This window comes from Cucumis sativus, chromosome 1, assembly GCF_000004075.3.
Source record: "Cucumis sativus cultivar 9930 chromosome 1, Cucumber_9930_V3, whole genome shotgun sequence".
NCBI lineage: Eukaryota > Viridiplantae > Streptophyta > Magnoliopsida > Cucurbitales > Cucurbitaceae > Cucumis > Cucumis sativus.
The window spans coordinates 12168229-12180515 of record NC_026655.2 but is presented as its reverse complement, the minus strand read 5'-3'; the positions used below and the strand labels follow the sequence as shown (position 1 = coordinate 12180515).

The following is a 12287-nucleotide window of genomic DNA, read 5'->3' as shown; positions in this document are numbered from 1 at the left end:
AGTAAAAATTGCTACTCCTATTTAGGTATTGAAAAAAAAAAGTGGATCTCACACAAAATACAATGTCAAGCATGATGTTACATACGATATATACAAAAAGAGGGCTGTTACAAAATCAAGAAAAAAAAAAGACAAAAAGATTGATAAGTCAGTTTGGTGCAAAATCACCTATGTTAGTGTGAGAATACCTGATGAAACGAAACTTCACTTTCTAAAGAGTTTAGTAATTACAACAAAAGTACTTATTTGATAGACTCCCTCTTCAGTGCTTCACGTATAGCTTCCTCTTAAGTTTCAAATTAGACTCTCCTAAGTTTGAGCTCCCAACTTCCACGTAATGCTTCTTCAAGCTTTATATGCAATCCCTTCAATACAAAATGCTTAGGCTTCCTCTGAGAGTGAGTTCTCCTCACACTCACCATATTTAGGCTTCCTCTAAATACTAAATCAAAAGAGAATGACCTCTTTCAAGATGTATGGCGACTACCCGAAGAACTACCTCAATGAGAAACACCAGGATACTCAATAACATTACATGAAGGTTGAACTAGGCTTAGACAACCCCTAAGCTCAAAGCGTTCAATGAACACAAATGAGACGACTAGTCCTAAAAATGAGTAAGAGCTTCGATCCATATGAATATGTCTTGCTTTGAAAATATATTTTGGAGAGAATATATATTCAAGACAATACGAAATGGAGATATTGTATAATATAATAAAAAATCCACAAATATGCAAATCTCCCTTTCATATATGGAAAATATATTTTGCACAAATTGGGACCTCAATGTTTTTGACAAGTTTTTGACATATTGCTCAAATTTTACCTTTACTAAAATCAGTCAACCAACTTTAGTAACAATCTCCCCATAATTTGGTTACTTTTTATGGCAGAACAATAACCAGTGTTTTTTATAAACAAACCAACAATCATTAGAGAAAAACCATTAGACAAACCAACAACCAATCTCCTCCTTTTATTTTACTTATAAAAAACGGCTAAAACGAATAATAATTAAGTACATCAAACCAAATAAAGGCAAGCAAAAGCCTAAAACTTTTAAGGTGGCACCAGGAAAGAACAATATTTAAAACAATCTTCTGACATAGATTGAAAGCCTCTTTCTTAGCAACAATTCTTTAACAACATATCCATCAACAACAACGTGACCAACAATTGAAATATGAGATGTACTAACATCCTTAAGCCCCTTAGAACCCACACTGAAATATCTTCACACACACATCATTATCTTGATCTGATAACTCACAACACTTTAATCAACAAGAACATTATCAACAATCAAATTCTTATAAGTAACACTAGAAGATACATTAGAAAGTGATGTCATCCTTTAATAATAATTATTTAACTAACTAGATGATGCAATAATAATAGCTCTGTTAACCTCGTAAATACAATTGATGTTAGTAGAAGCATCATTGGTCTCTTTTTCAAAATAAAGAAACTTACGTACTATTCACCAAACTTTTAGATAAGACAACCACGATTTTACCCACAAGTACGGATAATGTCATCACATGTCATAAGAGGCTCAATAAATATATATCCCAACACAACTTATGACAAGCTTTGTGAGGATAGTGTGAACAACACATGCTTTACAGTCATAAATCTGAAAATATTGACAAGTATTCACCTTGTTTAATTTCTAAGGGATATCTTGACCTAACTTTGCAGTTGCTATAAGAGTATAATTCTACATTTTTTAGGAGAGAGCACAACTTGGTCATGCTTAGGGATAGTGCAACCAATTGTTTAGAAACTTTAGGAGTCCACAAGTAGCAATTATCACAAGATCATGTACCTATCATGGTGAGAGACTTATCACTACAAGTCAATAGACATTTACCTTTTGAGAAATTAACATTTACACCCTGATTACATAACTAACTTATGTTGATGAGATTTACTGTTAAGCCTTCCACAAGAATAACATCATTGAAAGAAGGAAGTCAAGAATATTGAAGTTTTCCTTTGCCAATAATTCTTTCTTTACCACCATCACCATAAATAACATGTTTATAACCACATAACTTTATATCAGTTAAGAAATTTTTTCTCTCCTGTCATATGCATAGAGCAACCACTGTTAAAGTACCAGTCCCTTCTAGCTGAAGTATGAAAAGGCAGGAAGGCTACACTATAATTAATAGCCCCAAGAGAAGCATTCTCTTTTACCCACCATTCAAATTCTTTTGTCACGAGTAAATGATGCATTAATAGACCTTCTTTCTTAAAAAAAAAATATTTGAGTTTTATTCATAGGTCTGCCATAAAGATGGGAAACAGTGACCTTTATTTATAATTACTTTCCATAGAAATAACATACACCCACTTCCTTCTTGGATTTATGATGACAAGATAAGATGTTGGACCTTTACTCAGACATTTGGTCTGACACATGAGAATGTTGAGTAGGAACACAAAAATAGTTTGGGAAGAAGAACAAGCTTTAGAAACTGTTTTTCCATACTTATTGAATCCAATACCTAATCTATCATCAACTTGTTTTCCAATACTATGAATTTAAGCTCATTAATCCCTAAGTTTAACATGTGAATAGACTTGGAGTACAATGATTCCAATTTCAACCAAGATCTTTTCAAATCCATTTTAGAATAAGAAATATTGCAGAATAAATGATGGTTATATCCTCAATCAACTTTTGAATTTTGTGATTATGTTGATCTAACACCCAAAGATCTTCCTCCCATTTCTCATAGATTTCTTTGGCTATCAAGTTGCCAAATTGTTGGGTAGAAAGACGTGCTCACTACATCTTTCACTCAACTTCAAGGTAGGAGTATCAAATTCCACATGTTCTTCTAAAGAAACACAACCAGTTAAGGCATGAATTTCATCATCAGATTCGTTGCTTGTAACTAATTCATCACCTAACAATGTAACTAAGTGCTCTTTACTTTGTTTTCTTAGAAAGTTTGGACATTCAACTTGATATTGGCCAAAGCCATCATATTCTCTGCATCTAAAGATTTTGTCTTGCTTATAATAGTTCATTCTCTATTTGCGTTCTTCTTTTCTATCAAAAGGTCTAGAATTTTCACACAAATTGGAGTTGTTATTGATGTCTCTAACATGTGGAAAATTATAATTACCAAAACAATTGTTAAAATGTTTCATAAACTTATAAATTTGCTTTATTAACGAAGAAAGAGAATGATTTTCTTCACCATCTAGAGTGAGTAGTTGATCCACCTTTCTTGATCGGCTCCATTGGAGACTCAATAAACTAGCAGTAAACCTACTTTGATATCAATGAAAAAACAAGTGGATCTCACATAAAACACAATGTCAAGCACGATGTCACAAACAATATGTACGACAAGAGAGCCGTTACGGAAGCAAACAGAAAAAATAAAGATACAAAGATTGATAACCTAGTTTGGTGCAAAATCACCTACATCTTAAGGTAGTGCTCGGTGAAATGAAATTTTACTATATTAAGAGTTTAGAAAATACTTATCTAATAGACTCTCTCTTAAGTGGCTCACATATAGCTTCCTCCTCAGTTTTAATTTAGGCTCCCTCTAAGTTTGAGCTCTCCTCACTTCCATAAGAATGTTTTTTCAAGCTTTGTATGAGATCCCTAACAAAGAATGAACAATGCTTAGACTCCCCTTAAGAGTGAGATCCCCTCACATTCACCAAATTTAGGATCCCTCTAAAATGCTATATTAACTAAGAACAACCTCTTATAGATACCGTATTTTGTCCTGCCTTTTTTTTTATTTTTTTCACTTATTTATTTATTTATTATTTTTTAAAAGAATTTGAATTTAAATTTAAATTTAAATTTTAAATTCTAAATCTTAATTTTTAAATTTATGTTTTAAAACAAAAATAAAAATAAAAACATATTTAAAATTAAAATTAAAATTAAAAGTAAATGTTTTTTTCCTTCTCCCTATTTTTCTCAACCATCCTGTTTTCCTTGGTCACCACGCTCCCACTATCTCTCAATCTCTCACGTTCTCCCACTCTTTCACCTTCCTCCCCTTTTCTACTATACTCCACTTCACTATCTAAAACTACTCCACTTCTAACTAAAAAATGAGACATTGTCCTATAAAAAAGAGAAGGAGAAGATTCAATTGGGGGAGAGATTTTTTTTTTTTTTGGCTAGGAGGATTTTTGATAGAGAAGGGGGACACGTAAAAGAAATATTTTTGGGAAGAGGTGAAGAGAACCAACACAGAACCTTTTGCATTTAAGGCATGCTTGATGATATTGTGTTAATCATTTAACACTCATTTGACATCTTTTAATTATTTGCATATTTTAACTATTTGACACCCATTTCGCATTCTGTGTAAATTACTTGCACTTATTTGTGGGCATGATTAATTAATTAGCAATACTCATTTTCCATTTGGCCTATTAATTAATTAGGACCTGTCATATTTGATGTTTTTAATTTTTGGCATCTAGGGTGTTCTGTATTAATTATTTGGCACTCTTTTGGATGCTATGTTAATTATTTCATTTGGTTAATTAATTAAATAATGTGTTAATTATTTGGTTGTTGTCTTAATTATTTAGCACCCATTTGACACCCATATTTAATTATTTGCTATCTTTTTAATTATTTAGGCAACCATTTTACATTTTGTATATCTTGTGTTAATAATTATCTATTTGGCATATGTGTTAATTATGCATTTGACACCGTGTATTTGATAGTTTTAATCTTTGGCACCCTCCGTTCTAAGCTAATTATGTGCATATCGTTAATTATTTTGTCACTCACTCTGCATTAATTAATTTGACATTCATTTGCCTACTGTGATTATTTATTTGCGAATTGCGTTAAACCTACCTTGGCATTCTACGGTTAATTATTATTTGATACCCATTTGGCATCATCGTTTAATTATTCATTACTCTAGCCTAACCTGATTAATTATTTTGCATCTTTTTCTATTAATTAATTATTTTGCATCTTTATGCATTAATTAATTATTTTGCATCTTTTTCTATTAATTAATTATTTTGCATCTTTTTCTATTAATTAATTATTTTGCATCTTTTTCTATTAATTAATTATTTTGCATCTTTATGCATTAATCAATTATTTTGCCTCTTTTGGCATTGATCAATTATTTCGCATTCTGCATTAATTAATTATTTTGCATCCTTTTGAATTAATTAATTATTTTGCATCATCCTCCATTAATTAATTATCTTGCATATGTTGTATTAATTAATTATATTGCATTCTACGCTAATTAATCATCTTGTACATTTTGCATATTGCTTATATATCCTTGTATTTATTTTATCTCAGCATATTACCCTTCAAGTATTTTTCAAATTTCATAATGTTTTGTCATTGTTATTATTCATTTTTCAATTTAAATATAAAAATGTATATTAGAGAAAAAATATTGTTTTTTATGGATTTTATAATTTAAATTCTACCAATACATGAAATTTTTTCATTAAAAATTTAATTAATAGATTGTTTTTAAATAAACACATTTTATATTTTAAATGAGACTGAGTAGTGTTTTTCATGAATTTATTAATTCTTAGATACATGAAATTTCTTATTAAACACTTATGATAGAGATTAAAATATCAAATTTTTGTATCTTAATATTCTTAATGTGAATAAAAAAATATATTTTAAAACAAAAATAAACTTCATTTTTTAATGGCTCTTATGTCTACCATAATTATCAATTCATGCTTGAGTTTTTTTTTTCTTTGATGTGAATTGATAAACTTGTGACATTTAAATAAAACCTAAATAAAAGCTTTGTTTTGTGAACTTCTATAATTTAGTTTAAAAGATAAAATTGGGTAACCATTTTATCGGTGTTGTAGGGTGCTAACACCTTCCCTACACACAACCGACTCACAAACTTAAATCTCATGAATTTACCATTTTTTTTTGTGACTAATCACACCCTAATATGGTTGGTGGCCACTCCAAAACTATTTATTTATTAAAATTAAATAAACAGCGGCTTCGCATAGCGATCACGTCGCGACACCTCTCTCTACAATAACTACCTGTAAAACAACCATAATAAGAAACACGAAGATATTAAATAACAATACATGAAGATTGAGGCTTAGCCAATCCCTAAGCTCAAAATATTCAATAAACAAACTTTTCTAATGAGGCGGTTAACCTTAAAATGAATAAGAGCTCTATTTCAATATGATTTGGTTTGGAATTATATTTTAAAAAGAATAAATATTATTTGCAAGATTGAAATTATATTTCGTACAAGTTGTGGTTTCAATGTTCTTGAAAAGTCTTTTGATATATTGCATAACATGTTGTTCAAGTTTTGTCTTTGATTAAATCAGCAATCAGCCGCAACTACAGTAAAAGGTTTAATGCAAAATATTGTAAAAATTGCCAAATGCATGAGAAAGTCGGACGAAATTGAAAGTTTGAGATAAAAGTTGATATCTACACTAAAATTTAAATCAAAATATTTCACAATTTGTACATAAAAATTATTATACGTATAATCCTCCAAAAACAGGAGATTAGAAACCCCACATGCCAATCCTAAAATAGAAAAACTAAAATTAGTATGTTTCCATTATTTAAATAATGGTTGACATCAACATTTCAAAGATACCTTCTTGAAATTTTTTCAACATCTCCCTAAATTTGAGTGTTACATATTATACTTCTCCACATGTTCATCATTTATTTAACCATTGGAATTGCAAGTTGAGATGAAGAACAAAAAGTCAAAGCTTCAATTTTTTTTTTTTTTTTTTTGTTGTAAATCTAAGCCAAAGACAAAAAGAGAAAACTCATCTCTTACGTCAATGCTAGAAGCCCAACTTCTAAATTAAGAAATACCAACAAAAAAAAAAAAAAACTGCCTAAAAACATGTGATTGTACCTCCAAATTTAAGTGTTAAAATTAGTCCTAAAACTTACAAATTGTAAAAACTTATTTGGTGGTTCAATTTTTTATCTTTTCAGGGGTTTAGTTTTACTACTAAGTAGAGTTTAATTTTAAAACTAGTTTGAAGCCTCAATTTTAATTTAAAGGGTGTTTTTGCAGTATTGGCCAAAAAGAGAGAAAAAAAAGAATAGATTTTGAGGCAGGCATTAATTAATGAAGTTGTTCTAATCAACACACAACCCTGTTTTTAATGCTAAATTCTCTACAACTTTGCAATTTTTTAAGCATAATCTTCTTGTTCTCTTCTGCTGCTTCCTTCATGCTGTTTGACTTAAAGCAGGAAGCAGGCAAAGAATCCTGCCTTTTCTTCTTCTCTTTTTAGTTCTTTTTTGGAAAAAAAGTTTGAATTTTGAAGTTACTCGAACAGATTGTTTTACCCCACTTAGTAAAAATGAGATCTTGAAAATGTTATAGAAACTTTTAGAGCAATGTAGAGTTTAAGAACTTGTGAATTGTATGGTAACATTTGAAAGAAATCCATTTCTTTAACTACCTAAACTAAAAGTCCTCTAAATTTGGGACCCAGTCAAAAGAAATTACAAAAGAAATTTAATTGAAGAGAAAAGGTAAAAGAACTGGTTTGATTTATACTGCTTCTACTATTTGTTGTCTGTTCTCAGCTGTTTGAAACCTTGTTTCTCTATTAGCAAACCATTGGACTGTTCTTTTAGCAATTGGGTACCAAATTTCCCTCATTCTTTCTTGCTTTACATTGCTTTCCAGATCAGAAGATTCCCCATTTTTAAATTTTCTGTTAAAATTCATATACAGATCATCATGACCAAATCTTGATACGCCTGTGATCTCTGACACTGATCTTCTTGCATCTGGGCTTGTAATTCTTGTTTGACTTGGATTTGTAGAAGATTGTGATGTAGAAGGGTACCCAAGAATTGAGTTGCTTTGGGTTTTTTGTTGAGTTTGCTCTCAAAGGATCTCTTTATTTCCATCTCCTCTTTGATCTTCAAGATTTCTTCAATTTGCCTTGATCTTGGTAGAGTTGACTGCTCAATATCTGTTTCTAAGGAAGTGAATCTACGGCTTGAAATGGCATCAATCATCTCTTTGTTCAAGAACATCAAATCGGAGGAACTTACGTTGCTCCATCGATTCATGAAAACAAAATCCGATACGATAATTTTGTGGTTGTGTCTGTGTAAGTTCTTCATTTTCTCATCTTCATAATCACCAGAAGCTTTTGATATCAACATTTCATTTTCCTTGTCATTCTTTAAGATCTTTCTGAAGCTTCTTCCAATGCTGAATCTAGAAGAGCCATGGAGTATTTGTTGTTGTTGTTCTTCTTCTTCTCTCTGTACAAAGAGCTCTATGTTTGAATCTTGTTTCAATTCTGATAAGTTGCTCAATAAGAATCTCATGCTGCTTGAATTTGAAAGAAGCTTCAAGTCCTCGGAGCCAACTCTTCGCCTGCAAAGAGGACAGCTAGCATTTTTTCGAGCCAATGATCGATGCAGTTAATATGAAAAGCATGCTTGCACTTTGGCAATAACCGAAGAATTTCGATATCTTCAAATTTCGAAAGACAGACTGCACATTCCAGCCCTTCTTTGGTACCTTTCAGTGTGGAGAATCTAAAGAATGGAAGAGATTCGATCACCGTCTTATCAATTCCAGAAAACCGAGGACTTGACCTGATTTGTCTAGGATGATTTACATCATCCACACTAATAGAAGCTCTTCTATGGCAGAACTTTGCATAAACAAGAAGAATAAATGTCAACAAAAACATAACTCCTAGAATCCCGATCACGAAGCCAAGACTTGGCTGAAAAGCACTGTTTTCAGCATCTTGAGAATCCATTTGAGCTTCAACAACAAAGAACACAGAAAAGAGGAAAAAACATTCAAACTGAACCGGATCATTGATTCTTCAATGGCGAATACTTTTTCGGAATCTACTGATCTTCAAAAGAGCCAATATCTCAATCAAATGAAGCTAAAAACTCCCTTTTTGATAGGCATGAAAAAGGGAAAGAGGAGTAGAGGTTTTTATATGAATAGACCTTAAATACACCTCTACAAAGAGAATCACTCATCCATCAGCTTTGTGGTGGTTCATGTATTCTTCTCTGGCTGCTGTTCTATGACTTCACCTTCATAAATCAATTGAAAAACTACAAGTATTTTTGTAGTTTGAAATTCATAAAATAAGATGACAAGGTTGAGGGAATTTTAAATTTTGTTGACAAATGTGGGGCTGTTATTTGGTAGGCATTACTTGGGAGGTAAGTAGCAGATAAATTAAGAGAGGAAGAAAACAATAGCTAGGCATTAAACTGTGACATCACCTTCTCCCAAAATAAAACTTATCTCAATGCCGCCAATCATTTTGGTTAGTGGGTAAATGGAAACTAATTATTACTTTTATCATTTAAGCAATGGAATTTGTTTTTTTATTGCTATTATTATTATTTTAAATATGGATTGCCTGTCTTATAAACAATTGGAAATTCTGAGTCCTGCAACATGCCAAGGATTAAGCACACATGCTGCAAAACTCTGGCTAGATTGTCTTTACTGGTTCCTTATAATTTATTTTTTTAAATCAGTCTGTTATTAGGTGCTCTGAACCGAAACTTAAGTTGTATTCATATTTATCTTATTTGCGGTATATAAATTCTCTAACCCTACCATATATATGTGTGTCAATTTTCCATTGTTTTATATTTTCTATTTATCTTTAATTGTCTAACGACTTCTATGAGTTAAAAAGCTAAGATATTTAAAAGAAAATGACAAAAAGATTAACCATTTTAGTCACTTATGACTAAATGGGGTTCGTGTTTACATTTAAGAAAGTCACCAAAATAACTCAAACTTTTGGATTAGAAGACAGCAGCCTCTCATCTCTGTAACAACACCCAAAAGAAAAAAGAACAAAAGATCCATTTTACATGATTAGAAACGAATCAAATGACTATATTTTTAAACAAGGATTACAAACCCTTGAAATTCATTCTGTCTATGCATCTGGCTGCTGTGTGTACTTTGACAGTCGAAACCTTTGTTCCCTATTGGCAAACCATTGCACTGTTCTTCTAGCTATTGGCAACCATAGCTGCCTAATTCTGAAACTTTTTGCATCAGCTTCAATCATAGAACTGTCTCTTGTTGCATTCTCATTAAAATAACCAAATCTTGAAAAAGCAGTGGTGTCTGAGACAGATCTTCTTTCATTAAGAATTGTTGTCCTTGATGTACTTGCATTAGAATCTGATGATGTAGAAGAAATGCCTGAGATTGAAACTAAGCTATTTTTCTCAGCTATGCTTATCCTCCTCTCGAATGATCTCTTCATTTCCATCTCCTCCTTAATTTGTGAAGTCTTTTTGCCTTCTTTTTCTCTTGTTGCTGATTGGCTAATGCTTTCTGAATCTAAAGAAGAGAATCTATTGCTGGACATGACCCCAAGCATTTCTGTGTTCAAGAACACAAGGTCAGAAGAACTCAAGTTGCTCCATCTGTTCATGAAAACAAAGTCAGATACAAGAATCTTGTGTTTATGCTTGTGAAAAAGCACTCGCTCCTCACTTTCGCATTCACCAGCTTCATTTTCGATCAATACTTCTTTTTCCTTGTTACCTTTTCCTATGTTCCTGAAGCTGGTTCCGTTGTTGGACCTTGAAGAGTTATGATGATTTTCCTCTCTCTGCACGAAGAGCTCTATGCGTGAATCTTGTGGCAGCTCTGACCGGCTGTTGTTCCTGATTAGTCTTATACTGTTAGATTTAAAGAATGCAATGTCCTCGACACCTATCCTACACCGACAAATGGGACAGCTCGAGTGCTTTTCGAGCCAATGGTCAATACAGCCAATGTGAAAGGCATGCTTGCATTTCGGAAGCAACCGAAGGACTTCAATGTCCTCAAAGTTGGATAAGCAAACAGCACATTCCAGCCCTTCCCTTGATCCTTTGAGTGATGAGAATCTAAAGAAAGGAAGTGCATCAATCACCTTTTGATCAACCCCAGAAAATCTTGAGTCTGATCTGAGAAGTCCATGCCCGAGATGAGCTTGCGGTTCGCCACGAAAATGGGAAGTCGGGTGACAGAATTTTGCATAAACAACAAGGATGAAGACCATGGAGAACATGATGGAGAGGATTCCAATAACAATGGTGAAGTTTTGTGGAATACCAGAACCAGCTTTTGGTGGAGAAGGTGCTTGTGCAATGACAGGAAAAAGAAAAATAGTCAAAATGATCATAATGATTCTACTAAACTTACCCATGGAGAAAACTCATGAAAAACTCTTCTAAAAACTCCCTAAAAAACTCTTTTAAACTCTAAATGGGACTTTGCAAGAACAAAAAGACTTCCTATCTCTGGTTGAAATTAGTCTTTTGTAGTTTTCTGAGGACTTGGAGTTATTGAGAATTAACTTTGTGAATCATTTGAAGCTTGGTAGGTTGAATATCTACATCAAATGATAAGTTGCACAAAATTTCTAGCAGCCAAAAGAAACAATCTGTTGGTAAATTTTTATAAGTATATGAAGCAAAAAGCCTCTAATGTCATACAATTCTCATAGAGCTATCGTATTGCTGCACAAAAGGCAGGATGGAACATTAAACTAAAGCATCTGTAGAAGACATTCAATTAGACAAGCCAAGTTTATGATACTTTAATTGATGTAAGAACATAATTTTTAAATGAAACAAAACAATAAATAGTTCATTAAAGGAAACCCAAAAGTCAAATATTAGCCAACTTTCAAGCTCCACAAAGTCAAGGTTGTATAATGTTTGCCTAATTTTTTAGTACAGATTTTTAGCAAGACAGCTACAAGTAACCTTCCCTTTGAATTTCCTCCAAATAAAAAACGACTCACCGATTTTAGCATACAAAAGTTACAGTAGTTAACCATTTATTCATTTTCTCAACTTCAGAAATTTAAATTTTCATCCCTAACTTGGAGCCAAAAAAAATTGCGACGATTCCAAAGAAATAAAAATGAAAGAAAATTAGAAATTCCTTGAGTGGGATGGATGGTCGGTCTAAAATTTGGAAACATATCTCTTTTATCCTTTTCATTTATTTTTTCTATATAAATTTTTAGTATATATATATATATATATCAATTTACTTGAAATGTCATGGGCAAAAAATTGAAGAATGACATAGTAGTATATTAAATTAAAAGAAATTATAAATGGAGCTTTATGAAATTAAAGTTTCCCTTCAATAATGTCAAACTTATATAGGTCTCTCTTTGCACCTAAAATTGGAAAGTGAAGAAAGTTGGCAGTGAGGGCACAACACATTTGCTGACACGTGGAT

At 31.9% G+C, this 12287-nt stretch overlaps 2 protein-coding genes across 2 annotated transcripts; both read right to left on the bottom strand.

Moving 5' to 3' along the window:
* Nucleotides 1–7385: 7385 nt before the first annotated feature.
* LOC105436309 (E3 ubiquitin-protein ligase ATL42-like) lies at nt 7386–9515 on the bottom strand. Its single transcript, XM_011661562.2, is given in 2 exon segments — nt 7386–8436; nt 8439–9515. Coding segments are annotated over 2 exon segments (1059 nt in total). The 5' UTR covers nt 8809–9515; the 3' UTR covers nt 7386–7747.
* Nucleotides 9516–9740: 225 nt separating this feature from the next.
* Nucleotides 9741–11616, bottom strand: LOC116402767 (putative RING-H2 finger protein ATL12). Its single transcript, XM_031882919.1, has one exon. It carries the CDS (start codon nt 11236–11238, stop codon nt 9970–9972), a length of 1269 nt encoding a protein of 422 aa, XP_031738779.1. The 5' UTR covers nt 11239–11616; the 3' UTR covers nt 9741–9969.
* Between the last annotated feature and the right edge of the window lie 671 nt (nt 11617–12287).

Coding starts and splice junctions, on each gene's coding strand:
- LOC116402767 (XM_031882919.1), bottom strand. CDS start 11,238: ATGGGTAAGTTTAGTAGAATCATTATGATCATTTTGACTATTTTTCTT.